Source organism: Microtus oregoni, unplaced genomic scaffold (genome assembly GCF_018167655.1).
Source record: "Microtus oregoni isolate MIOR12 unplaced genomic scaffold, Mior012 000005F_ref0000423, whole genome shotgun sequence".
NCBI lineage: Eukaryota > Metazoa > Chordata > Mammalia > Rodentia > Cricetidae > Microtus > Microtus oregoni.
Window position 1 is genome coordinate 7627079 of NW_024543064.1, and position 25780 is coordinate 7652858.

The 25780-nt window shown below is 47.9% G+C and overlaps 1 protein-coding gene and 1 pseudogene across 2 annotated transcripts in view; one reads left to right on the forward strand and one right to left on the reverse strand.

Annotated features, from left to right (window-relative positions):
• Positions 1-1363: 1363 nt before the first annotated feature.
• On the reverse strand, positions 1364-14127 carry LOC121448406 (annotated as a pseudogene).
• Positions 14128-15435: 1308 nt separating this feature from the next.
• Positions 15436-25780, forward strand: part of LOC121448176 (peroxisomal membrane protein PEX14-like) — a 138426-nt gene continuing 128081 nt past the window's right edge. Inside the window, exon 1 of one of the 2 annotated variants that reach the window (XM_041651967.1) lies at positions 15436-15486. In XM_041651967.1, coding sequence (XP_041507901.1) covers positions 15451-15486 — 36 coding nt within the window. In that variant the 5' untranslated portion in view covers positions 15436-15450. Of the gene's footprint in view, positions 15487-23515; positions 23546-25780 lie in introns of those variants that run through there. The other variant, XM_041651969.1, reaches the window with a different exon arrangement.

Sequence of the window (25780 nt, forward strand, 5' to 3'; positions counted from 1 at the left end):
TCCAAAGTAGGAGAGATTTTCACAGCCTTGGACAATACTTTTACTTGGCACCTAAGGCCGAACATACATTCTGGGAGCTGGAGAGTTGGCCCAGTGGCTAAATGAAGTGGCTACTCTTCCAGAGTACCCAGAGTCTGTAACTCCAGTTCCAGGGGACCTGACACCCTCTTCTGGCCTTTGTGGACTCAAGATACACACATGGTACATGGACATACATGCGAGCAAAACACTCATACACATACAAGAAACAAAAATGAAGATCTAAGTACGCCGAGAGGAGGTAGAAGTATACCGGTGTAAATGAACGGCAGACGGAAATTATAATATTAGGCTTTAATAATTAAAAGATATTTAATAATATTTAATAATGAAATAATAAGAGGTTCCCGCGGAGAACAGGAAAGCAGAAGGGAAGGCAGGAGCACACCAGGAATATTTATTAGTAAGAAATATCCTCAGGGGACCACGCCCTACAAGCAAGGTGATTGGCTGGGGGGCTTCCCCTACATAGAAGGACACTGAGCGGCCTTTCTGGTGGGCGTGGCCACCTCTGCTCCAACAGCGTCCTGGAAGGCAGGAGGTAGAGCAGCTCGGAGGCAGTACAGTGGGAAGGGAGGTTCTTTTTTTTATATATTTATTTTATTTATTTATTATGTATACAATATTCTGTCTATGTGTATGTCTGCAGGCCAGAAGAGGGCACCAGACCTCTTTACAGATGGTTGTGAGCCACCATGTGGTTGCCGGGAATTGAACTCAGGACCTCTGGAAGAGCAGGCAATGATCTTAACCACTGAGCCATCTCTCCAGCCCCGGAAGGGAGGTTCTTCATTGCTAACAAAACCAAGGGCTTCCTCAGCAAAGCGTGCTTCCAGTGGAGCTACTTGGGGTCTTGTCTGGCGCATTTGGGGCTCTGCTGTTCCTCAGGCAGTGGATCCCTCCCTTACCGAGACATTCCTGAGGGAATGCAACCTCTGCACTTGGTGCAAGTGCAGGGCGAACTCCGTGCTGCAGGCCCGCTAGACTGTCTCCGCTTTCTTTATGTCCCAGCTCAAGGCAACAGCCAGGGCTCTGGGGTCCTCCTTGGAGACCAGCTGCAGCAAGAATAAGAACCACTGGGGGCTGGAGAGATGGCTCAGAGGTTAAGAGCATTGCCTGCTCTTCCAAAGGTCCTGAGTTCAATTCCCAGCAACCACATGGTGGCTCACAACCATCTGTAATGGGGTCTGGTGCCCTCTTCTGGCCTGCAGAAATACACACAGACAGAATATTGTAAACATAATAAATAAATAAAATATTAAAAAAAAAAAAGAATAAGAACCACTGAGCCCACAGCTTCTGGGACCCTGGCCTGTGCCCCAGGCTGGCCTCGAATGCACAGCAATGCGCCTTTCAGAGCACAGATTGCTCAAGCCCAACAGGAAGCTGAAGGAGGCTCTAGTGGCTATCATTTCCCTTTCCTTCTACCTGGAATTGGGATGCACTCGGTGCACAGGGACAAGAACAAAGGGTGAAGAATACCCACCCCAAGGGACTCCCTCTAGGTAGCCAGCACAGGACGGACCCCACAGACTGCCTGCTCGCCCCATGGTGCTGAGGATGAAACCGACATTCACAAGCCGTGAATGTCCGCCAAGGGCTGATCGTCACCCCCAGCCTTATGTTTGCCTCCTGTGCTACTAGTGCACTGGCTGTGCAGGACCTAGGGATTTTTGACTCTACCTTGAAGCCACCTCAGAAGCTGAAACCCAGCAGTTTCTCTAGGTCAGGTCATTGTCAACTTGAACTAAAGACTAATGTTCGGTGACCTGAGGATCCCTTTTCTCTTAAAAGCCACTCAGACCTGGGTGGCGGCGGCACCTTTAATCCCAGCACTTTTGAGGGAGAGACAGGTTGATGTGAGTTCAAGGGCAGCCTGGTCTACACAGCAAGTTCCAGGACAGCCAAGGCTACACAGAGACCCTGTCTGAAAAAAAAAAAAAAAAAAGGGAAAAAAGCCACTTGGATTTAGACTGAGATGTTCGCAAATGTGTTAAAAGGCAAACATCAGCTGTGGGTCAGCCTGCAGAGGTGAGAGAAACCACGAACATGATACCACGTACATAAAACCACATACATGATACATGCCTCCGCACCTTCACACTCTCTGCAGGTCAGGGCCCCTAGTTCTTACCCACCTCCAAATCCTGATTAGATAAGCCCAGCTCTGGGGCAGGCTTCTCCTTCAGCAGTGAGGATCTGGCTTGTAAGTGCCACTTCGGAAGCCGTCTCTTTGCCGATGCCCGCGTCCACCGCATCCACGTCTCCACCGAGGGCGGCTTTTGGCTCTGCAGAGCAGACCAGGGGAAAGCAGCAGGTGGTGAGCCCACAGTCACTTAGCCAAGCAAGAACCCGCCAGGGTGACAGAAGCCGCACGCCCAGGGGACTGTCGTCTTCAGGGAATCGAGCTGCTCTGCAGACAAGGCCCCACCCTCCAGGAGGCTTTCAGAGAAGCCTAATCCTACCTTCCTGGTTGGAGAAGATGGAGCCCATCTTCTCCTTAGCCCGGTGATACAGTTCTAGCATCTGCTTGAACTGGCGGCCTCCTCTCTCCGGTGAAGCTCCCACTGGAGCGCGTTCTGGATCCTTTGGACAATGGAACAGCTTTGGCAGAGCTCCTGACCAGTTCTGAACACGGGATGTCAATGAGCACCTGGCAGACAATAAAGGCTCTGAGAAACCTCAAGGGAGTGTGGCAGCTCTCAGGCACACCCCTTTCCAAAACTCTAGTGTGGAAACGGGGAGATGTAGTAGGAGCTGCAGGATTGCATTCCGCCACCCAGCTCCTGCCACCGGCTAGCTTATGTTCCGAAATAACAACACACAAATTGTATTCTTTTAAACACTGCCTGGCCCATTAGTTTCAGTCTTTTAACCCATTTCTAATAATCTATGTAGCACCACGAGGTGCGCTTACCAGGAAAGATTCAGCATGTGTGACCTGGTGGCTGGCTGCATCGCTGTCTGCCTCAGAGATCAGAGCTATCACGTCTGCCCGGGAGAGGGGAGCATGACGTCTCTCTGAGCTCACTTCCTCTTCCTCCCAGCATTCTGTTCTGTTTACTCCTCCCACCTATGTTTTAACCTATGAGGCCAAGCAGTTTCTTTATTACTTAACCAATGACCTTCCTCCATCAGGGAGAATCATGTATGGGGTCTCGTTAAAAACAAAATTAAGACCCGGGTTCGATTCCCGGTCAGGGAACCAAAAAAAAAAAACAAAAAACAAACAAAAAAAAAAACAAAATTAAGGGCTGTGCAATGGGGCACACACCTTTAATCCTAATACTCAAAGGCAGAAGCAGGTGGATCTCTGCGAGTTCGAGGCCAGCCTGGTCTATAGAAGTAGTTCCAGAACAGCTAGGGCTACACACAGAAACCCTACCTCAAACAAGCCTCCACTTAGAAATTCAACTCCATGGGCTGCAGAGATGGCTCAGCACTTTATGGACTAAGCGTGCAGAGGACCTGAGTTCAGTTCCCTGCAGCCATGTGGGTGGCTCACAACCTCCTGTAGCTCCAGCTTCAGGGGATCCACATCTCTGGCCTCTACCAGCACCTGTGCTCACGTACACAGGCCACTCCCCCTCCTAGCACACACGTGTGCGCACACACAAACACACCTCATTAAATCTTACCAAAAAAAAAAAAAAAGGATGCAACTGACCGTTTCCACAATGAATCAATAAAAAGGGTTTTAAAATCTGTTACTGTTGTCACAGTGTCTGTGAGCGGAGGCATGAAGACGCTAGTGTGCACAGTGGGGAATTGAGTCTTTCTACCCTGTGAGCTCCGGGGATGAAACTGAGGCCCCTGAGCTTGGTGGGGAATGCCTCTACCCACTAAGCGGAGTTGCTGGCCCTGTTTCTTAAGAATATTTATGTAGGCCGGGCGGTGGTGGCACACGCCTTTAATCCCAGCACTCGGGAGGCAGAGGCAGGCGGATCTCTGTGAGTTCGAGACCAGCCTGGTCTACAGAGCTAGTTCCAGGACAGGCTCCAAAGCCACAGAGAAACTGTCTCGAAAAACCAAAAAAAAAAAAAAAAAAAAAAAAGAATATTTATGTATTTACTTTTGTCTACGCATGTGGAGACGAGAAGGTAGCATGGCTTTTTACTGGGGTCTGGGGCTCTGAGCTCAGGTCGGCAGGCCTGTGCTGCAAGCACTTTTACTGCTGAGCCATCGCGCCACCCAAGAGTCTGCTTCTGTTTGGTTTGGTTTTTTGAGACAGGGTTTCTCTGTGTAGCCCTGGCTGTCCTGGAACTCACTCTGTAGACTAGGCAGGCTTTGAACTCACAGATCTCCTTCCTCTAACTCCTGAGTGCTGGGCTAAAGGCGAGCACCACCACTGCCCAGCTTGTTTATTTATTTTTAAGTCAGGGTCTTACTGTGTAGCCCAGGCTGGCCACACTCTCATGGTCCCTTTGTCTCAATTTCCCAAGCGCTGGGATATCGTCCAGTACTACTACCCTCAGCTTAAATCTCCATGGTACTGCAAATTCTAGCAAATTCGTATAAATGTAATCACAGAGCCAACATCTGAAGTTCCAGCACTTGGGAGGTAGAAGCAGCAAGATTACTTACCACAAGTTCAAGGCCAAGCTGGGCCATGTAGTAAGATCCAGGCCACCCAGGGCTTCAAAGCAAGGCTTGTCCCAAAGAAAACAACCAAAATAAAGTAAATACAGAAAAATCTTTAGATGCTGCAATGATAAATTATATGGCCTATGTCTGGCTTCTTTCACCTACTACAGTGCTTTCAAGATTCACTGATGTTGGGCTGGCGAGATGGTTCAGAGCATGGAGCACTTGCTGTGCCAAGTCTGAGGACCTGAGTTCAATTCCCGAAGCCCACATAAAGGTGGCCGGACGGGGAGGACTGCCTCCACTATGTCATTCTCCTCCTTCCACACGCGGCCACGAGAGGCCAGCCTCTCCCATCACACACACTGCTAAATTTAAAAAAGACTCCATGGTACTGTAGCGTGTGATAGGACCATTTCTTTCTGCGTACATGCTGATATGTATACATCATGTGGAGTCTGGAGGACAGCCTCGGCTAGTGTCCCTCTGGTCCTATCCACCCTTGCGTCTCTCTCCGAGCAGGCAGGTGAGGCTGGCTAGCCAGCAAGCTTCCCAGGGACCACCCGCCTGCCTCTCCAGTGCTGGGGACACAGCGTGCCCCACCACAGGGGACTGTTTTCATTTGGCCTCTGAGGATGGACTCATCTTTGTTCTTGCTGTCTCCTCAGCCCTGAGAGCCCAGCCTTTTTATGGACACACTCACCACACTCTGCTGACCTGGTCAGCAGTGGATGAACACCTGTTTCCCTTACCGAGGACATTATCTTTTCATTACTTTTTTTTTTTTCCCAAGGCAGGGTCTCATACTGTAGCTCTGGCTGTCTTGGAACTATGTGGACCAGGCTGGCCTTGAACCCACAGAGCTCCTTCTGCCTCTGCCTCCTGAGTGCTGGGATTAAAGGTGTGTACCACCATGTCAGCTTATTTTTTTATACCTCTTGGATTTTGAACTATGTGAATGTATTTATTGGTTGGGGTGCCCCTCTGTATGCTGTGAATATGTTTTATTACCATTGATTAACAAAGGAAGCTGCTTTGACCTATGGCAAGACAGAATATAACCAAGCGGGAAATCCAAGCAGAGGGTCAGGAAGAAAGAAGGCAGAGTGAGGAAGACGCCAGCAGTTGCCAGAGAAGCAAGATGTGAGGTAACGAGCCACACGCCTCATGGTAAAATATACAACAAAAGAAATGGGTTAATTTAAGTTGTAAGAGCTAGTTAATAGCTAGGCGATGGTGGCGCACGCCTTTAATCCCAGCACTCAGGAGGCAGAGGCAGGCAGATCTCTGTGAGTTCGAGACCAGCCTGCTCTACAAAGCTAGTTCCAGGACAGGCTCCAAAGCCACAGAGAAACCCTGTATCGAAAAACCAAAAAAAAAAAAAAAAAGAGCAAAGAGCTAGTTAATAATAAGCCTGAGCTAATAGACTAAACTGTTTGTGATTAATATTAAGCCTCAGAGTGGTTATTTTAAAAGCGGCTGCAGGACCAGGCAGGATGAGAAACCTCCAGTTACAATTTATCTTATTTATTCAAAATAAACTTGTAAGTTTAAAAAGTAATAAGAAAGTCACTTCCTTATCATCTCCCAATCTACATAGTAGTCCCCACCACTCCCTATATACCACTCTGTGTATTCTCTTGAATAAGTCTAGGGTGGGGCCTAGAAATTTACATTTTAAAAAGTTCACTCATGAATCTGATGCAAACTGAATGTTGACAAGCGACTGGAAAGACAGTTCTGAGGCTAAGAGCACTCGCTGATCTTGCAGAAGACCCAAGATGAGTTTCTAGGCACGGACCTGGTTATTCATGGCTCTTCGCAATTCCAGTTCTAGGGGATGGGACACCCTTTTCTGGTCCCCAAGGGCATCAGGCATGTAAATGGTGCATAGACAAACATGCAGACAAAACACTCATACGTGTAAAGATAAAATACTAGATTTTGAAAAAGACTAGAGGAGCCGGGAGGTGGTGGCACACGCCTTTAATCCTAGCACTTGGGAGGCAGAGGTAGGTAGATCTCCATGAGTTCGAGGCCAGCCTGGTCTACAGAGTGAGTTCCAGGACAGTTAAGGCTGTTACATAAAGAAACCCTGTCTTGAACCCCACCCCACCCCTCTCCCCGCCAAAAAAAAAAATGGAATTACTACAGCAGGAGAGGTGGGGGCACATGACCTAAGGTACCAGGACAGCAGAGGCTAGGGAGCATTGTGGGCTGTGGAGGGGACTCACTTGGAGGTCCTCTTCTGGGAGCAGGATGATGATGGACAGGTCCTCTTCTGGGAGCAGGATGATGGACAGGTCCTCTTCTGGGAGCAGGATGATGGACAGGTCCTCTTTTGGGAGCAGGATGATGATGGACAGGCCCTCTTCTGGGAGAAGGATGATGGACAGGTCCTCTTCTGAGAGCAGGATGATGATGGACAGGTCCTCTTCTGGGAGCAGGATGATAGACAGGTCCTCTTCTGGGAGCAGGATAATGGACAGGCCCTCTTCTGGGAGCAGGATGATGCTGGACAGGCCCTCTTCTGGGAGCAGGATGATGGACAGGTCCTCTTCTGGGAGCAGGATGATGATGGACAGGTCCTCTTCTGGGAGCAGGATGATGGACAGGCCCTCTTCTGGGAGCAGGATGATGATGGACAGGTCCTCTTCTGGGAGCAGGATGATGGACAGGCCCTCTTCTGGGAGCAGGATGATGCTGGACAGGCCCTCTTCTGGGAGCAGGATGATGATGGACAGGTCCTCTTCTGGGAGCAGGATGATGGACAGGTCCTCTTCGGGGAGCAGGATGATGATGGACAGGCCCTCTTCTGGGAGCAGGATGATGCTGGACAGGTCCTCTTCGGGGAGCAGGATGATGATGGACAGGTCCTCTTCTGAGAGCAGGATGATGATGGACAGGTCCTCTTCTGGGAGCAGGATGATAGACAGGTCCTCTTCTGGGAGCAGGATAATGGACAGGCCCTCTTCTGGGAGCAGGATGATGCTGGACAGGCCCTCTTCTGGGAGCAGGATGATGGACAGGTCCTCTTCTGGGAGCAGGATGATAGACAGGTCCTCTTCTGGGAGCAGGATGATGGACAGGCCCTCTTCTGGGAGCAGGATGATGGACAGGTCCTCTTCTGGGAGCAGGATGATGGACAGGCCCTCTTCTGGGAGCAGGATGATGCTGGACAGGCCCTCTTCTGGGAGCAGGATGATGATGGACAGGTCCTCTTCTGGGAGCAGGATGATGGACAGGTCCTCTTCGGGAAGCAGGATGATGATGGACAGGCCCTCTTCTGGGAGCAGGATGAAGCTGGACAGGTCCTCTTCGGGGAGCAGGATGATGATGGACAGGTCCTCTTCTGGGAGCAGGATGATGATGGACAGGCCCTCTTCTGGGAGCAGGATGATGGACAGGTCCTCTTTTGGGAGCAGGATGATGGACAGGTCCTCTTCTGAGAGCAGGATGATGATGGACAGGTCCTCTTCGGGGAGCAGGATGATGGACAGGTCCTCTTCTGGGAGCAGGATGATGGACAGGTCCTCTTCTGGGAGCAGGATGATGGACAGGTCCTCTTCTGGGAGCAGGATGATGATGGACAGGTCCTCTTCTGGGAGCAGGATGATGGACAGGCCCTCTTCTGGGAGCAGGATGATGATGGACAGGTCCTCTACTGGGAGCAGGATGATGGACAGGTCCTCTTCTGGGAGCAGGATGATGATGGACAGGTCCTCTTCTGGGAGCAGGATGATGGACAGGCCCTCTTCTGGGAGCAGGATGATGATGGACAGGTCCTCTTCTGGGAGCAGGATGATGGACAGGTCCTCTTCTGGGAGCAGGATGATGATGGACAGGTCCTCTTCTGGGAGCAGGATGATGACGGACAGGCCCTCTTCTGGGAGCAGGATGTTGATGGACAGGTCCTCTTCTGGGAGCAGGATGATGATGGACAGGCCCTCTTTCAGCTGCCTGGCCACATTCTTCCACTTCACCCCGGCTCCCCTGTCTGTTTCCTGGGCATCAAAGGACTCTTGGGAAACCCAGGCTGTTCCTCCATCGGATACAGAGAGAACGCCAGTCAGGTCAGTAATTCAGGGGCCACTTTGCCTTCAACCCCAACACTCAGCAGCATGGAGAATGAGCATGTCCTCCGGCCTGTCATGATGTCATGACAGGGACGCACCTTTTCACAGGATGTCACAGGAAAGCTAATTCCCACCTCGGGCCTTGTTCTCTCTTCTGTCTTCTGTGTCCCACCCCCTATTTCTGTATGAAATTGTACTGCATTAAGTATGATGGCTAACATCATCTTTAATCCCAGCCCTCAGGACATTGAGGCAGGGGGACTGCAGCGAGTCTGAGGCCAACCTAATCTTCGGATGAAAACCTGTCTCAAAAGGAAAAAAAAAAAAAAAGGAAGCAGCAGCCACTTAGCCCTACGGTACGGTCACACACGGGCCAAAGGTCCGACCACACCTCTCTTTGATTAGTCTTTGTGCTTGGGTGTGTTCTTTTTTGGGGAGCTGGGGTTTCATGTAGCCCGAGCTAGGCTTGAATTCACTATGTCGTGGAGGTTAGCCTAGGACTTCTGATCCGCCTGCCTCTGACTTCTGGGGTAACGGGTGCCGGCCACCATGCTTGGCTGTGTTATTTTTGTACGTGACTCTGACCAGCAGCACTGGTCCTGGGGTGGCGAGGGGTGGGGACAATGGTGGCTGATAAAGCTACAGCTGACGGGTGATTTCCTCAGCGTAGCAGCAATGGTTTTTTTCCACAGACGCTTCGCCACCTCTCTGCTGCTGGCGCCTCTCTAGCTCTCGGACGAGCGAGCGTTAATTTGAATCTGCCGTGGTGATGATGACGGTATCACTAGCCTCTACTGAACCCCCGTGTGCCAGAGAAGAGCAGTCACGAAGACGAGGCCTTGGCTAGTGTCTGTGGTCGTCACAGTCACGACAGACAGATACTGTAATCACCATTTCCATAAGGGCCTGGCAGGCTGTGTAATTTGCCCAGTCACCTGCCCAGACACGGCAGAGCCACAGTTTCACTCATCCTAAATCCCTTAGCCCTGTGCCTGGTACACAGAGGCTCAGGTAGCATGGCCGAGCAAGTGTTTAGACAGCCGGACGAACAGCAACCGCTCGCCCGTGAAGCCAAATGAATCATGACAGCAACACTGGCTGTTCGGCCCAAAGTTCTTACCCGAAATGTTTTTTTTTTAATTTATTTATTATGCATACAATATTCTGTCTGTGTGCATGTCTGCAGGCCAGAGAGGGCACCAGACCCCATTACAGATGGTTGTGAGCCACCATGTGGTTGCTGGGAATTGAACTCAGGACCTTTGGAAGAGCAGGCAATGCTCTTAACCTCTGAGCCATCTCTCCAGCCCCTTACCTGAAATGTTATACGCCCCCTTCTCATTACAGGCCAATGCCACAAACTTGGTATTGCAAGGGACATAAAGGAAGTAGTCGTCATCTTCCACTATTGAATTGTCCTCTGCCAGGACCAGGGTGACTGGTGTCAGGGACTCATCAATGGCCAGTACTTTGCAAGCTGAAAATAGAATGTTCGGCAGGTGACAAACATGTCAAGGAAATTACACCCCTCTTGGTACTCTCGTGTGTGCCCCAAGAGCTAGGTAGAATTGCTGGAAGATAATAATAGATAAATCATAACCATAACTCTTAGTACCAATGTAACACTTACCATATGCCCAGTACTATTCTAACTGCTTGTCAGGTAAACTACGAATCCTGTAAGGAGGTCCTATTCTTATTCCCAATTTACAGACAATGCACCTATGCTCAGACAGATTAGGTAACCTATTCAAAATCCCACAGTAAGTGGCACAGGTGAGATGCATTTTTATTTTTTTGATTTTTGTATGTATGAATGTTTTTTTTTCTGAATGTATGTATATGGGCCACATTCATGTCTTGTACCCAAGGAGGCCAAAAGAGGGTGCTGGATGCCCTGGAACTGGAGTTACAGATGGTTGGAAACTGTCATGTAGGGGCTTAGAACTGAACCCAGATCTGCAAGAGCAGCCAGTGCTTTTAACAACTGAGCCATCTTTCCAGCACCCCAAACTGAGATTTAAACCGAGTGGCTCCTGAAAACGTTTCCGGCAGCTTCTCTGCACCCTGACATCGGAGCCATTACCCAGAACCTGGTCTAATTTCCTGTGGACAAGTAACACTGACTCTTGTTCACTTATTCAGTGCTCGTCTTGAGTTCTACATATCTAGTGTCAGAAAAGAGAGAAAAGTGCTTGCAGCTATATACAATAGCTTGTAGCTATCGTCCTTCTGGCTCTTCTAACCAAAGGAAAATACAGCAGCGGCAGAAGCTTGTCTCAATAGCTTTTCATTTTTATTATTGCCAGGCAAGAGGCCCTCTACAATGCTGTCATCCCCCAAAATAGGACAGCCAGTCTCCTTTAGGCTCAGCTGCAGAGAACATAGTTCTCTGTGCCAAGGACACCCAGCCGATGCAACAGAAGTAACCTAGTGCCAGGGGTGAAACGCAAACACTGATGTGGCAGAATCTCGATCACCAACTCAAACCCTGCTCCTGGGTCTCAGTGGCTCTGAGGAAGTGCTGCACACCCAGCATGCACTATGACTACAGGTCCTGGGCTAGTTTCCATGGAAACCCTGCAGAACTTCTTTGGCTACACAATTTGTTGCTGCGGGATAATAACGCTTGTAAAGAATATTAACATAACATCTCCTTTGAGAGCTCCAACAGTCCCTTGACACAAGGCTGGAAATGCATCCACTACGCTGCTGAAACCCTAAGGCTCCAAAGATAAGTGCAAGGTCCAGCCGTGTAGTCAGGCTCAGAACCTGGGTCAGCTCACGTTCCTTGTATGAACCCAAGGGGGCAGGTACTGGCAGCTCCCTTTTAATGGGACAGGTACTGACTGTGGACACCCGTCCCGACCCGGCCAGCGACCCCAGGACCGCCTCTGTGAGCCAGAGTAGAGAGAATACGCTGGACTCCGTTGGATCCAGAATCAGGCCAGTGAGCCTGGATCCGCAAAGAGCCTCACACTGGAGACAAATGAAAGCGCCAAAACCCTGGAGCCTCACACTGGAGATAAATGAAAGCGACAAAACCTTGTCAATCGCTGGACCCACGTGGGCCGCTGCAGTCCCTAGGTGACTGGGGTCACCTTTCCGACCCCTCCTAGTCCCCTCAGCAGCCCACCTTTGCGCCTCGGCTCCTCGAGGCAGGAGGCCGCCACGCCGTTCTGATCGCGGTTGTGTTTGCGGCGCAGCAGACACGGCTTGAGAGGCCGGATATCGTCCGGGTCCGGGTTGCTGGCTCCCCGCGACAGCGACAGCCTCCTCCAAGTGCAACCTGATAGACTGGGAAATCGCGAGCAGTCCAGACCCGCTTTCCAGGTCTCGCCACAGCAAGTGACGTGAGAGCAAGGCACGCCGGGAGATGTAGTGCTGGCTAATCGCGTGCGTTTCGGGGCACTACCGGAGTCCTGTGGTTTCTGGGTTCAAAGTTGGGGTCAGGGATTCAGCTCAGGAAAGTGGGAGAGATTGTTGACTTTCCTTTTTAAAATTATTTTCTTTCCTCTCTCCTCCCTTTCTCACCCATCCCCTCCCTTCTCTTCTTTAAAACACTGTATGGTAATGCCTGGTGGTGGTGATGCACGCCTTTAATCCCAGTATACTCCGGAGGCAGAGGCCGGCGGATCTGGACCTACAGAGCTAGTCTACAGAGCTAGTTCCAGGACAGGTTGCAAAACTAAAGAGAAACCCTGTCTTGAAAAACTAAAAAGCAAAAAAACAAAAACAAACTAATAAACAAAAAACAAAAAAGCAAGAAACACTGTATGATGGAACCTAGGATAGCACAGTTCCACACATTGCTAGCCATGTTCTTTTTTGTTTTTGTTTTTTTGGTTTTTCGAGACATGGTTTCTCCGTAGCTTTGGAGCCTGTCCTGGAACTCCCTTTGTAGACCAGGCTGGCCTTGAACTCACAGCGACCCACCTGCCTCTGCCTCCCGGGTGCTGGGATTAAACGCGTGCACCACCACCGCCTGGTCGCTAGCCATGTTTTTTATTTATTTATTTATTTATTTATTTATTTATTTATTTATTATGTATACAGTATTCTATCTGTGTGTATGCCTGCAGGCCAGAAGAGGGCACCAGACCTCATTACAGATGGTTGTGAGCCACCATGTGGTTGCTGGGAATTGAACTCAGGACCTTTGGAAGAGCAGGCAATGCTCTTAACCACTGAGCCATCTCTCCAGCCCCTAGCCATGTTTTATTTAAGAGTTGTCAGCCGAAGCCGGGCAGTAGTGGCGCACGCCTTTAATTCCAGCACTCGGGAGGCAGAGGCAGGTGGATCTCTGTGAGTTCGAGGCCAGCCTGGTCTACAAGAGCTAGTTCCAGGACAGGCACCAAAAAAACTACAGAGAAACCCTGTCTCGAAAATCCCCCCCCCCCAAAAAAAAGAGAGAAAAGGCTAGAGATATGCAGGAAAGACAGGTCTAGATGAAAAGAAAAAAACCCCTCTCTAAACAGATTACAGTGTATTTAAAATGTGCATAGGCCAAGAAAGAAAAAAAATGGGTATAGACAGTCATAGAAAAAAGTAGTTTTCAAATAATAAAGTCTTTAAAGAGAAAGTAGAGTAATATAAAAAGAAAAATGCTGGGCTGGAGAAATGGCTCAGAGGTTAGGAGCATTGCCTGCTCTTCTAAAGGTTCTGAGTTCAATTCCCAGCAACCACATGGTGGCTCACAACCATCTGTAATGGGGTCTGGTGCCCTCTTCTGGCCTGCAGGCATACACACAGACAGAATATTGTATACATAATAAATGAATAAATATTTAAAAAAAAAAGAAAAATGCTATATAAAGATGGGAAATACACATGGAGTCTGGGTCCTGTATGGAGCTGTGTTGGCTTGGAATCTTTTGATTGCTGATCAGTGAACAGCAGTTGCTGAGAGACATGGAATCGTAAAAAGGATTGCTGAATTAAACCAGCATAGATATTTTAGGGATGCCTTAACTTTAAAATGGAATTCAAAAAATGTGTTGAGTTGGGGAAGAGGTTAGTCTTTTGATTTCACAGGAAACGGAAGGCTGTGGATTCTTTCAAGGTTGATAGAGATCAGTTTTGATTGGGGGAGATCCCCTGCAAACCTTGACTACAGACATAAGAAATGAACCAAGAAAAAGTATGTGACATGTGACCTGTGTGCAGATCCCTGGGTATGGGAACAGTTCTGATTCTTGGCAACAAAAGTTACAACTGGTTTTCCCAGGACTTGACCTTTATCTCAGTGTTCTCAGGATTTTCTAAAGATGCCTTTGCCCACAAACAGCAGGAAGCAGTGTAGGGAACTCAGTGGCCACCTTTCCAAGAGTGGGGTGGGTGATTTTCAGTCATTCGATGGGTTACGGATGACTGCTGTCTGAGGGGTCAGCTTCCAGCCGCAGCACAGGGCTTCCAGAGGAATCCACATGGAATTGACATAAACTATACTTTTCCATCTGAGGGGGGTTTAGGAGAGGAAATGCTCGCTCTCTTGATGGCTTGCTCCTTTAGTCTCTGTTCTTCTCATGTTCTTTGTGTTCTTTCACTTTCTGTGTTCTTTCTACTGTATACATTTTTCCTACAGCTCATACATCCCAATGAAGTTTTTCAGTCAATATAAGAATTACAATGTGGTTACATTCTATTTTTATAGTGAATGATTGCAAAGAATGCCACACAAACAGTAAAAAAATATCATGTTTTTCATATCCCTTACATGACTAAATATTTTATGTACTACAGGTGAAAAACAAACTATCCCAGGAACCCACATGCATTCATATGACGGGGAAGTCTTCTTAACCAATTATCTTTAAGAGGTGGGACCAAGTTAGGGTGTGGTTTTTCTGGGACCCGGAGACATTCTGGGGTCTGTACTCCCATGACCTTGCCTAAATGAGATTCAGTCCTCAGAGAGTAGCCTGGTGGCTGACACCTTGGACTCCAATTGCCACTATAATTGTTTACTAAATAAATAGTCCCTAAATATGACCACGGTGCTCTGAGAATAGGGAGAGTTTTAATTCAAGAATTAAAATGTGTGTGTGGTGCACACCTGTAATCTCAGCATCGGGAGGTGGAGGCAGGAGGATCAGGAGTCCATCCTGGGCTACATATGAAGTTTGAGGCTATTTTGAACTACATGAGGCCTCGTCTAGAAAACGAAAACAAATGAAAATCCCCTTTAAATATCCAAACATGTAAATTTATTTACTTATTTATTTATTTTACCAACGCCCGGCGATAAATTTATTTTTAAAAAGAAGGGGGCCGGGCGATGGTGGAGCACGCCTTTAATCCCAGCACCCGGGAGGCAGAGGCAGACAGATCTCCGTGAGTTCGAGACCAACCTGGTCTACAGAGCTAGTTCCAGGACAGGCTCCAAAGCTACGGAGAAACCCTGTCTCGAAAAACAAAAAAACAAAACAATAAAAAGAAGGGGAACCTGGTGGGCCATGTGGGGAGAGTGAGAGGAAGGAGTTGAAAGTGGATGTGACTAAACCCCAAAGTCAACATAGTAACAATGTAAAACCACAAGAAAAGATATTATATTAGAAATAGAGAATGGGGACCATGGGCTTTTCTGTAACCTGCAAGGTAACCCTGACACCGGGCTCAACCCTTTCTGCCCGGAGCCCGCCCACATCGACAGGCTCAGGTCCTTCTACTTTGGTCTTGCCTGGAGAGCCAGAGCGAGCGCTCTCGGGAGACACTCGGGCCAGCGGCGGTCGATTAGTCAGGTCTCAGAAAGATGGCGTCCTCGGAGCAGGCAGAGCAGCCGAACCAGGTGAGGGGAGTGGGACTGCCCCGCCGCGAGTGGCGGGGATCGGGGCCGCCGCGGCGCTCGGCGCGCGGCTGGCACTGGTGTGGCGACCCGAGTCCTGGAAGCCGAGGTCCCCCGACGTGGTCTCTCCTCCGGGCCCCGCCCCTCTGGGGTCCTCGGCGCCCGGCTCCTGCCCCGGTGACCCCTGTCTTCCCACATCTCGGAGTTGGGGTCTCGGCCGCGGCCTCAGGCCCCCTAGGAGCCCGCTGGACTTGGTCGTGGGGGGATGGCGGGCCCCGGCTGGGACCTCGGCGCACTGATGTGAGGGCCCTGTCGGAGGCGAGGTGGGGAAGGCGCTGGTACCCGGCTGTCCCCCCGTGGGGAGGGGCCCGACGACTCCCCTCCCGCCGCCGCGGCCCCTCCAGTGACGGTATCTTGGTCTTCGGTCCCCTGGGGGCTCCCTTGCCAACTTGGAGGGTCGCTCCGAGGACTTCTTCGCTCTCTGTGCGTTCGTGGAGAGTGGACGGAGTGTCAATAACAGACGCAACCGAGATTTTGGCTGAGGACCCAACCCGCGCTTCTCTGCTTCTCGGTTCGGTTTTCTTGGCCGAGGACTCCCCTCCGAGTTCTTCACCTGTAGACGGGAGCAAACCCCGCTTCGGTTATGGGGCAGGGTTGCTGCTTGGGCTTCTGCGGTGGGGAGGTCATGATGCCCAGGAGGCTTGGGATGAGGAGCGATGTTAAGGGACAGCCCACTTACTGCTTTAACGTTGTCCTTGCAGAAGTCAGGCTATGTTTACTTTTAATTTTGTTTTATTTCTGTGAATATGCACAAGCCGTGGCACTGGGGGAAGTTGGAGGACAACTTTGCGGGAGTCGTTCCTCTTTCCTCTCCTTCCACCTTGTGAATGGCGAAGATGGGACTCAAGTCCTCCAGCCTGGCAGCAAATGTCTTTACCTGCAGAGCCATCTCTTTGGCCACCAAGTAGTGCTTTTTAGCTAACTCTTGTCTGCCCTTTGCAAAGTGCAGAAGTGGGTGGCCCTAAATCCTGTGCCCCACCTAGCCTTGATTTCAGCCCGCACTGTGTGGGACTCCTTTAGTTGGCCATCTGTGTTTAAATTTAGTTAGGATAGACCTGAAGAGAAAAACACATGCCCTGGGAGGCTCAAGCACCTTTGAGAGTTTTCAGCCACTCCCCAGTATTTCACTTCCTTCCTAGGCAGAGGGCTAGCACTTATATTTCTTGTTGTCTTACTGCTGTTGATAAGCCAATCAGAGGGATCCCACTTAAAGGAGTTGGACACTTAGACCAGCCTCTGTTAGTGGTATGTGTAATTCAGGCCGATGTGGGTGCTGTAAGACAGAAACAGGAACTCCTAATTGATTCTGGACTCCTCACTGCCCAGGGTTCTGGACTCTGGGGTGTCTTAAAGAAGGATCTTCTTTCCTGGTGTTTTCCCACCTAGTTTGATCAACTACCTCGGTGCCTGCATTTTCTTGAACTGCTTAGGAATGGGATTGAAATGCGCCCACAGTTTCTGCCTCCTCCAAGACACTTTGCCATTTTACGAAGGCTACTAACAGTCTTCCCACTTGGAACCCTTCGGGTGCTTAAGGAAGGGTTCCTTTGTTTCTGGGGTTTCCCTCTTGTACATGTGGAAGGTAGTAGCTAAGCTCTCTCTCTCTCTCTCTCTCTCTCTCTCTCTCTCTCTCTCTCTCGGGTGTTTTGAGACAGGGTTTCTCTTTTCTCTGTGTAACTGTCCTGTCCTGGCTGAACTGGAACTTGCTTTGTAGACCAGGCTGGTCTGGAGGGTCCAAGGTCTCTAGGGTTTGGCAGCACTTGTTTGGTTTGAGCTCTGCTGCTCCTTTGCCCTCCTTTCCAAAGCTGATAGAGAGGGGATTGCATCAGAATGAGCTGGCAGCCTGAGGAAAAAGTTGAGCTTTCCGTCGTGCTCTGTCACTAACAACAAGCTGCAAATACACACTTTATTTAAAACAAGTGAGACTTCATGCATGTTCCACAAGCTGTTGGTGATAGAGACTGAGATAGGACCTTGTTTATGCAAAGGAGGCATTCTACCTACTGAGCTACACTCCCAGCCTCAATTTTAATTAGAAAATCTTTTCATTAATTAGTTAACCAATTAATTGTTTTTTTGAGACACAGTCTTAACTCTGTAGCCGTGAGTTGGCCTGGAACTCACTATGTAGACCAGGCTGGTTTCAAGCTCCACTTGGCTCCACCTCCTGAGTGCTGAGATTAAAAGCATTTATTAAAATGAGATTAAAAGCCACTATGCCCAGCTGTTATATTTTGAAAGAGAGAGAGAGAGAGAGTGGGAGAGAGAGTGTGGGGGTGGGGTGGGGTGTATGTGTGTAGGTCAAGGTCAAGCTGCCTTTCTCAGACTAGTCTAGAGGTCAGTTAGGTGTGTTCCTCAGTTGCTCTTTACGCACGGGCGTGGTGTTTTGTCTCTGCCCTCGGTGTGTCTTAGCACCTCAGGTGTTAGAAGAGCTTCTTACCCCTGGAAGTGGAGTTGGAGCTGTGCTGAGGCCCCACGTGGAAGCTGAGGGTCTGTGTCCTCCAAGAGCAGCTCCTGCTGTAGCTGTAGCTGCCAAGCCCTCTGTAGTCCACACTCTCTACCTTTTTTATTTACTTTTTCTACCTTATTTTTTTGAGGCAGGGTCTCTCACTGAACCTTTAATTTATGGCTTGGCTAGACCGGCTGGCCAGTGAGCCCTAGCAAGCCTTCTATCTTTGTAGAAGGTCCTGGGATTACGGGCCTGTGTCTGTTTATGTGGGTCCTAGGGGTTGAACTTCTCAGTGCTGGGATTATGGGCCTGTGTCCGTTTATGGGTGCTGGGAACTGAAACCTAGGCTTTCTTAGCCATTGAGTCCTCTCTCTAGCCTACTTAAGTGTGCATTTCAGGAGAGCCAGTGCGCACCGCATTTGCCTGGCATTTCTTCATGTGGGCAGAGAGGTACGGAAAGGGCTGTTGAGTAATCCCCCGGGCCTGACGGCATGGTTTATAGACCTGTGGGACTGCACCGCACAGGGCTTCTCTATGTAACAGTCCTGGCTGTCCTGGTTTTGTAGACCAGGCTGGCCTTGAACTCACTGAAGTCCACCTGCCTCTGCCTCCCGAGTGCCGGGATTAAAGGCGTGCACCACTATGCCCAGTCGTAAGGTAATTTTCTAAGTGAGTGGCTTTTTTTTTATAATTTTGCTAGTTTTTTTTTAAATTTAATTTTGGTGTTTTATTTAATTAATTAATTAAATCCCCCCTCCCCTGTCCCCTGAGACAGGGTTTCTCTGTAGCTTTGGAGCCTGTCCTGGAACTCCTTAGACCAGGCTGACCTTGAACTCACAGAGATCCTCCCGCTTTCTGAGTGCTGGGATTAAAGGCGAAAGCCACCACCGCCTGGTGGCGTTTTATTTTTTAAATTGTGTGTGTGCATATGTAAGTGCAGGTACCTGTGGAGTCTCGGGCATCAGGGCTCCAGGACCCAGAGTTACAAGTGGTTATGAGCTACTTATGTGGCTGATGGGAACCACATTCAGGTCCTCTGCAAGAACAGTATGTTCTTGTCCTCGGGCTATCTCTCCAGCCCCTCCAACAACTTACTACTAAGGCATAGTTCACCATGTACGCTAGCTGATGGATGTTTGGATTGCATTAGTTTTCTATTGCTCTGTAACAGTACTACACAAACTTGGCAGGTTCAAAACAACATGTTTCTTTTATCTATTTATGTATTTTTTGACAAGGATCTTTCTATTATGTAGCCCTGGTTGTCCTGGAACTTGCTTTGTAGATCAAGCTGGTCTTGAAGTCCCAGAGATCCACTTGTCCCTGCCTTCAGAGTGCATGGATTAAAGGAAATCGTAGTCTTGTATCTTGCCCACATTAATGTAATTACATGTATCCTGTCCTCTTTGGCCTCCTCTTAGCAGGAGCAAGTCACAGATTCCACCCATAATCTAGGGGAAGGAACACAAAAGGGGACACATGTCAGCAGGTAGGAATCTGGGGTCATTTAGGATGTGGTCCTAGAATCCACAGCCTGGATGCTAGCTTAAAGCTATACGATTCATGTAGAGTGTGTAAGGACATTTTCAGGGTTTTGGTAAATTCTCCTGAGTGGAATTGCTAGGTCGTGTGGTCAGTGTGTATTTAGCTTTGTGTGCAAACCTGTGTTATGTCTTTCATCCCCCACAGTGTCTGAGAGCTTTGGTTGGTGCACACGCATAGCAGCTCGTGGTATTGCCTGTCACTCTGATTTTAACCTTTCTACTGAGTGTGCGGTGGGACTGCTTTATGGCTTCCATTTACTTGTGCTGACTAATGCTGAGGCTGGTTGTACGTGTTAATTGTGTTAAGGTTCACTTTTGTTTGTGGTGACCTCGTTCCAGTGCCATTTGTTGATAAGAGTCCCTTTAAATTATCTCTGCCATTGTTAAAAATCAAATTGTTTTAAGTATGCACAAAGGTGAATTTGTGGATTCTATTCTGTGTATCTATAAGCCTATTGCAAATACAGACTGTTTTGAACTCTGTAACTTTTTTTAAAGATGTTTTCCTTTAATTAAATGTTTTTCTAGATTTATTTACTTTATGTTTATGAATGTTTTGCCTGCATGTGTTTTGTGAACCGCATATAGACTGGTACCCTTGGATGTCAGAAGAGGGCATCAGATTCCCTAGATCTGGAGTTATGGATGGTTGTGACCACCCTTGGGTGCAGGCAGTGGAGCCTGGTCTTCTGCAAGAGCAGCAAGTGCTCTTAACCATGGAGCCACCTAGACCTCCAGCTGCTCGCCTCCCCCACACCCATTTTTTTGGGGGTGGACGAAGACAGGGTCTCACTATGTAGCCCTGGCTGTCTTGGAATTCACTATTTAGAACAGGCTACTTTTAAACTCACAGAGCTCTGCCTGCCTCTGCCTCCTGAGTGGCCAGCCAGCACCTTGATTTTATTCATGTGTATGTGTAGTTGTGTCTGTGTGTGAGTGTGCCCTTGTGTGCACGTGCCCTTGAGGCCAGGAGAGGGTGTTGGATACCCTGGAATTGCAGGTAGAGGTGGTCGTGAGCTCACAACTGCTCCAGTCGTGTGTGTTGAGGCCAGAGAAAGGCATCAGTGTTCTGGTTTATCACCCTGAGCCAATGGTTCACTGAACCTGGAGCTTGCTGGTGTTTTGTTTTATTTTGAGCTAGGCTGGCTAATAAGCTCTAGTGAGTCTCCTGACTCTGCATACACCCAGTTCTAGGTCTGTGTTTGCCTTTTACATTGGTGTTGGGGATGCTGTGTGCAGGTGCTCTTACCCCCAAGCTATCTGCCAAGTCCTCAGTCTTAAAAAATGTATGGCTGGGTCTTGTGGTGCAACAAGCAGATGGTCTAAGTTTTGGTCCTTTGTGTCTTTATGTTGATTTTGTTTGTTTGTTTATTGGTATGGGGTGGTAAAGGCTTTGCTGTAAAGTTATGGTCCAGCCTTGGGTCTCCTGGTAACTTGTGTGTCTATATCTGTGTGTCTGTTTGTGTGTATGTGGAGGCCAGAGGTTGATATCAGGTGTTTTCCTCTGTTGCTCTCCACTTTTGTGGTTTTGTTTTTGTTTGCTTGTTTGTTTTGAGACAGACAGGGATTCTCTATGTAGCTCTGGCTGTCCTGGAACTTCCTATGTAGACCAGGCTGGCCTTGGATACAGCTTGCCTGTATGCCCCTCCTGAGTGTGGGAGTAAAGGCGAATGCCATATGTCTGGCTCTGTTTTTATTTGGGGATAGGGCTGTTGAACCTAAAGCTCACTGATTGACAAAACTAGCTGTGCACTTGCCCTAGTGCTGGGCTTACAGATGCGCTGCCACAGCTGGCTTCTACCTGGGTGTCTGGGGTCCATGTTTGGGTCCTCACACTTACATAATAAGTACTCTAATGACTGAGCCTTCTCTTCATCCTCTAGGGGTAAATTTTATAGTTCTAGTCAGGTGCAGTAACTCTTCCATAAAACCCCAGATTACAGGAGACTGAGGCAGGAGGATTGTTTGAATTCAAGGCCAGCCTGGACTACAGCGGCTCACCTCTCTCCACCCCTCATCCCCCCAAGGTATCCTTTAAAAAAGTCTTACATAAGAGCTTACTGGGAATAATGGGTCATTTGAAGAGAACAATCATTTCTTTGAGACCTTCCCATTTAAGCATGTCGACACCTACTAAGATCTTTTGGCTTTTCTCAGTAGTGTCTTATAGTTTTAAGTGTGTAGGTCATGGACACATTTGATTAAATCCCCCCCCCCCCCCCCTTATTCTGAGACAGGGTTTCTCTGTGTAACAGTCTGGAACTCACTCTGTACACCAGTCTGGCCTTGAACTCACAGAGATCCACCTGCTTCTGCCTCCCAAGTGCTGGGAATAAAGATGTGCACCACCACTGCCTGGCTTGATTAAATTTCTTTAAGTATATTCTATTGAGAGTGCTACTATATTTATAGGTTTTGTGTATTTTTGGGTTTTGACACAGGCCTCCTCCTATATGTAGCCATGCTGATTTGGAATATTTGTTTAACTATGCAAAAATATGTTTAATTATGTAAAGATGTGTTGCTGCTTTACCTTACCTCACCTAAGGCCTGATTGGTTAATAAAAAGATGTCCAACTGATGGGGAGGAGGTATAGGTGGAACTTTCAGGTAGGGAGCGTAAGTAGGAGGAGGAATTTAGGCTTGGGGAAGAAAGAAAAAGAGACACCAGGGAGATGCCAGGGACCAACCAGCCAGCCAGACATAGAGGAAGCAGGAAAGCAGGACATACAGAATGAGAGAAAGATAAAAAGCCCTGAGACAAAAACATAGATGAATAAAAATAGGTTAAATTAAGTTAAAAGAGCTTGTGGGACAAGCCTAAGCCAAGGCCAAGCATTCATAATTGATAACAAGTCTCCGTGTCTTTATTTGGGAGCTGGGTGCTGCCCCAAAGAATTCCAACTACACATGCTGGCCTTAGACTATGACTGTCATGCTCCCACCTCCCAGGTGCTAGGATTGCAGGCATGTGCCACCATGTTCAGTTTTCATTTCTTTACAATTATTTAATGCTAGTATATAAAGTGAAATTGTGGGTTTGTGTATTGGCCATGTGTCTGCAACCTTGTTAAACCTGGTTTTTGGGGGCTGGAGAGATGGCTCAGAGGTTAAGAACACTGACTGCTTTTCCAGAGGTCCTGAGTTCAATTTCCAGTACTCATATGGTGGCTCACAACCATCTGTAGTGAGATCTGGGGCTCTCTTCTGGCCTGCAGGCATCCATGGAGGCAGAACACTGTATACATAATAAATAAACAAACAAATAAATAAATAAATCTTCTAAGAAATAAATGAAAAACTCCTGGCTTGCATTTTGGTAGCCTTTTGTAGACCCTCGTGGTTTCTGTAGACGACGTCTCATCTGCAAACAGCACCTGTGCTTTTGCTTTTCCAGTTTAAACTCTTCCTTCCTCTCCCCTCCTCTTCCTCCTCCCTCCCAGCCGCTCTTCTTCATCACTATGCGCAGCTTAGTTTTTGTTTTATTGTATTATCTAGAACTTTAAGAATAATGTTCAAGCCAGGCTGTGGTGCGCACCTTTAATTCCAACACTTGGGAGGCAGAGGAGCAGGCAGTTCTCAGAGCTCGAGGTCAGCCTGGTCTTCAGAGCTCCAGGATGGTTAGGATGGTTACATAGAGAAACCCTGTCTCAAAAAAAAAAAGATAATGCTCAAAGGAATAGTGAGTCTGAACATTTTTTCCTGTTACTAATCTGAGGGGATTGTATATTTGTATATAGTCTTCCACACTCAGGTGTTTAGCTGTAGGGTTTTTGTTGAGGTTCCCTTTATCAAGATGAGGAAACTCATGTTTTATTTTTTAGCTTGCTGAGTTTTCCGTCCCTTCGTCTGTCCGTCTGTCCGTCCGTCCGTCCGTCCGTCCATCCATCCATCCATCCATCCATCCATCCATCGAAGTGCTGGGCCCAGCTGGTTCCTTATTATTTAAATATATATATTTAGACAAGGTCCACCTGCCTTTGCCTCCCAGAGAATGCTGGAATTAAAGGTGTGTGCCATTATGTCTGGCCTGTTGGGTTATTTATTTATTTATTTATGAGATAAGAGTCTCACCAAATAGGCCAGGTTACCTGAAACTAGCTAGTAGACCAGGATGACCTTGAACTTTTAGCAATCCTGCCTCTGCCTCCCAAGTGCTGGGATTAAAGGCGTGCACCACTGCCCGGCCAACCCACTACTTCTTGTCTTTGTATTTTGTTCCCAAAATATTGTGTGTGGGGCTGGAGCATTTGTTGCTCTTCCAGAGGACCTGGATTTCACAGAACCTGCAGAATCCACATGGCTTCCTTCTGCTTCGGGATCCTCCATGCGTGGGGGCACATAACTCATTTATAAATAAATAAAGGTAGCTGGGTGGTGGTGGCGCACGCCTTTAATCCCAACACTCAGGAGACAGAGGCAGGCGGATCTCTGTGAGTTCGAGACCAGCCTGGTCTACAAGAGCTATTTCCAGGACAGGCTCCAAAACCACAGAGAAACCCTGTCTCGAAAAACCAAAAAAAAAAAAAAAAAATAGATAAAGGTTAAAAATAATGATGTGTTTTGTGGTTGGAGAGAAGCTGAGTGCTTACGGGCGCTTGCTGCCCTTTTAGAGGACCCAGGTTTAGTTTCCAGCACACCCATGGTGGTTTACAGCTGTTTAAAAACTCCAGTTTCAGGGGGTCCAACACTTTCTGGGCCTCTGCAGCCATTGCAGATGGTGTGCACAGATATTGGCAAAATACTCATACACATAAAAATTAAAGAAAATTTCAAAAGCAAATTGAGGGGCTGGAGAGATGACTCAAAAGTTAAGAACACTGGTTGTTCTTGCAGAAGATCTGGCTTTGGTTCCCAGTACACATGGAAGCTCATAACCATCTGTTACTGCAATTCCAGGGGATCTGGCCTCTTCTTCTGACCTCACTGGGCACCCGGCACCCATATGATGCACATACATACATGTAGGTGAAACACTTATACATATAAAATAAAACATAAATCTAAAAAATCATAAATAAATAAAAATCTTTTTAAAAAGTATGTAAGTTTTGAATGATGTGATGTTGGTTGTTTTTTACTCTTTTCTCTTCTGGGGGCCCACTACCCAGCTCCCAAATAAACACCCGTGAAGTTTTATTATTACTTATGGATGTTTGTCCTTAGCTTGGCTTATTTCTAGCCAGCTTTTCTTTTGTTTTCTTTTTTTTTTCTGTTTTATGTGCATTGGTGTTTTATCATTGGTGTCGGGGTCACTGGAGCTGGAGTTACAGACAATTATGAGCTGCCATGTGGGTGCTAGGAATTGAACCCAGGTCCTCTGGAGAAGCAGTCAGTGCTCTTAACCACTGAGCCATCTCTCCAGCCCCCCCTCCCCAGCTTTTCTTAAATTATCCTCTCTGCCTTTTGTCTTTGGGCTTTTATCTTTCTCTATCCTATATACCTTCCTTTTCTTCTTACTCTGTGGCTGGCTATGTGGCTGGGTGGCTGTCCCCCATGTCCTCCTTTTTTTTTTTCTCTTTCCTTGATCTTTCTTGCTTCCCAATCCCTCTTTTTCTCCTGTGTTTTTCTCTCTGCCTAGCAGCCCCACCTATCCTTTCTCTTGCCTTGCTGTTGGCTGTTCAGCTCCTTCTTAGACCAATCAGGTGTTTTAGACAGGCAAAGTAACACAGCTTCACAGAGTTAAACAAATGTAACATAAAAGAATGCAACACATCTTTGCATCATTAAAACAAATGTTCCACAGCATAAACAAATACCACACATCTTAAAATAATATTCCACAACAATGATGTCGTTTGCTCTTTTTGGTATCTGCTATTTTTGGTTTCTTCCTTTGTTCTCTGAATTGATTTTACTTTGTTCATTCATTCATTCAGTATATTTTGTTTTTCTTTTTTAAAAAATTTTTATTTATTTATTATGTATACAACAGTCTCCATGTATACCCACACGCCAGAGGAGGGCGCCAGATCTCATTACAGATGGTTGTGAGCCATCATGTGGTTGCTGGGAATTGAACTCAGGACCTCTGGAAGAGCAGCCAGTGCTCTTAACCACTGAGCCATCTCTCCAGCTCCCTCATGACCTTTCTTGGTCATGATATATGTAGTATTACTCTTTTTATATTTTGCTAGGCTTGATATGTTCATATTTATTTAACTAGGGTTTTTGTATTTTGTTTTGTTTTCAATACAGAGTTTTGTTTCAATGACAGTCCTGGCTGTCATGGAACACACTCTAG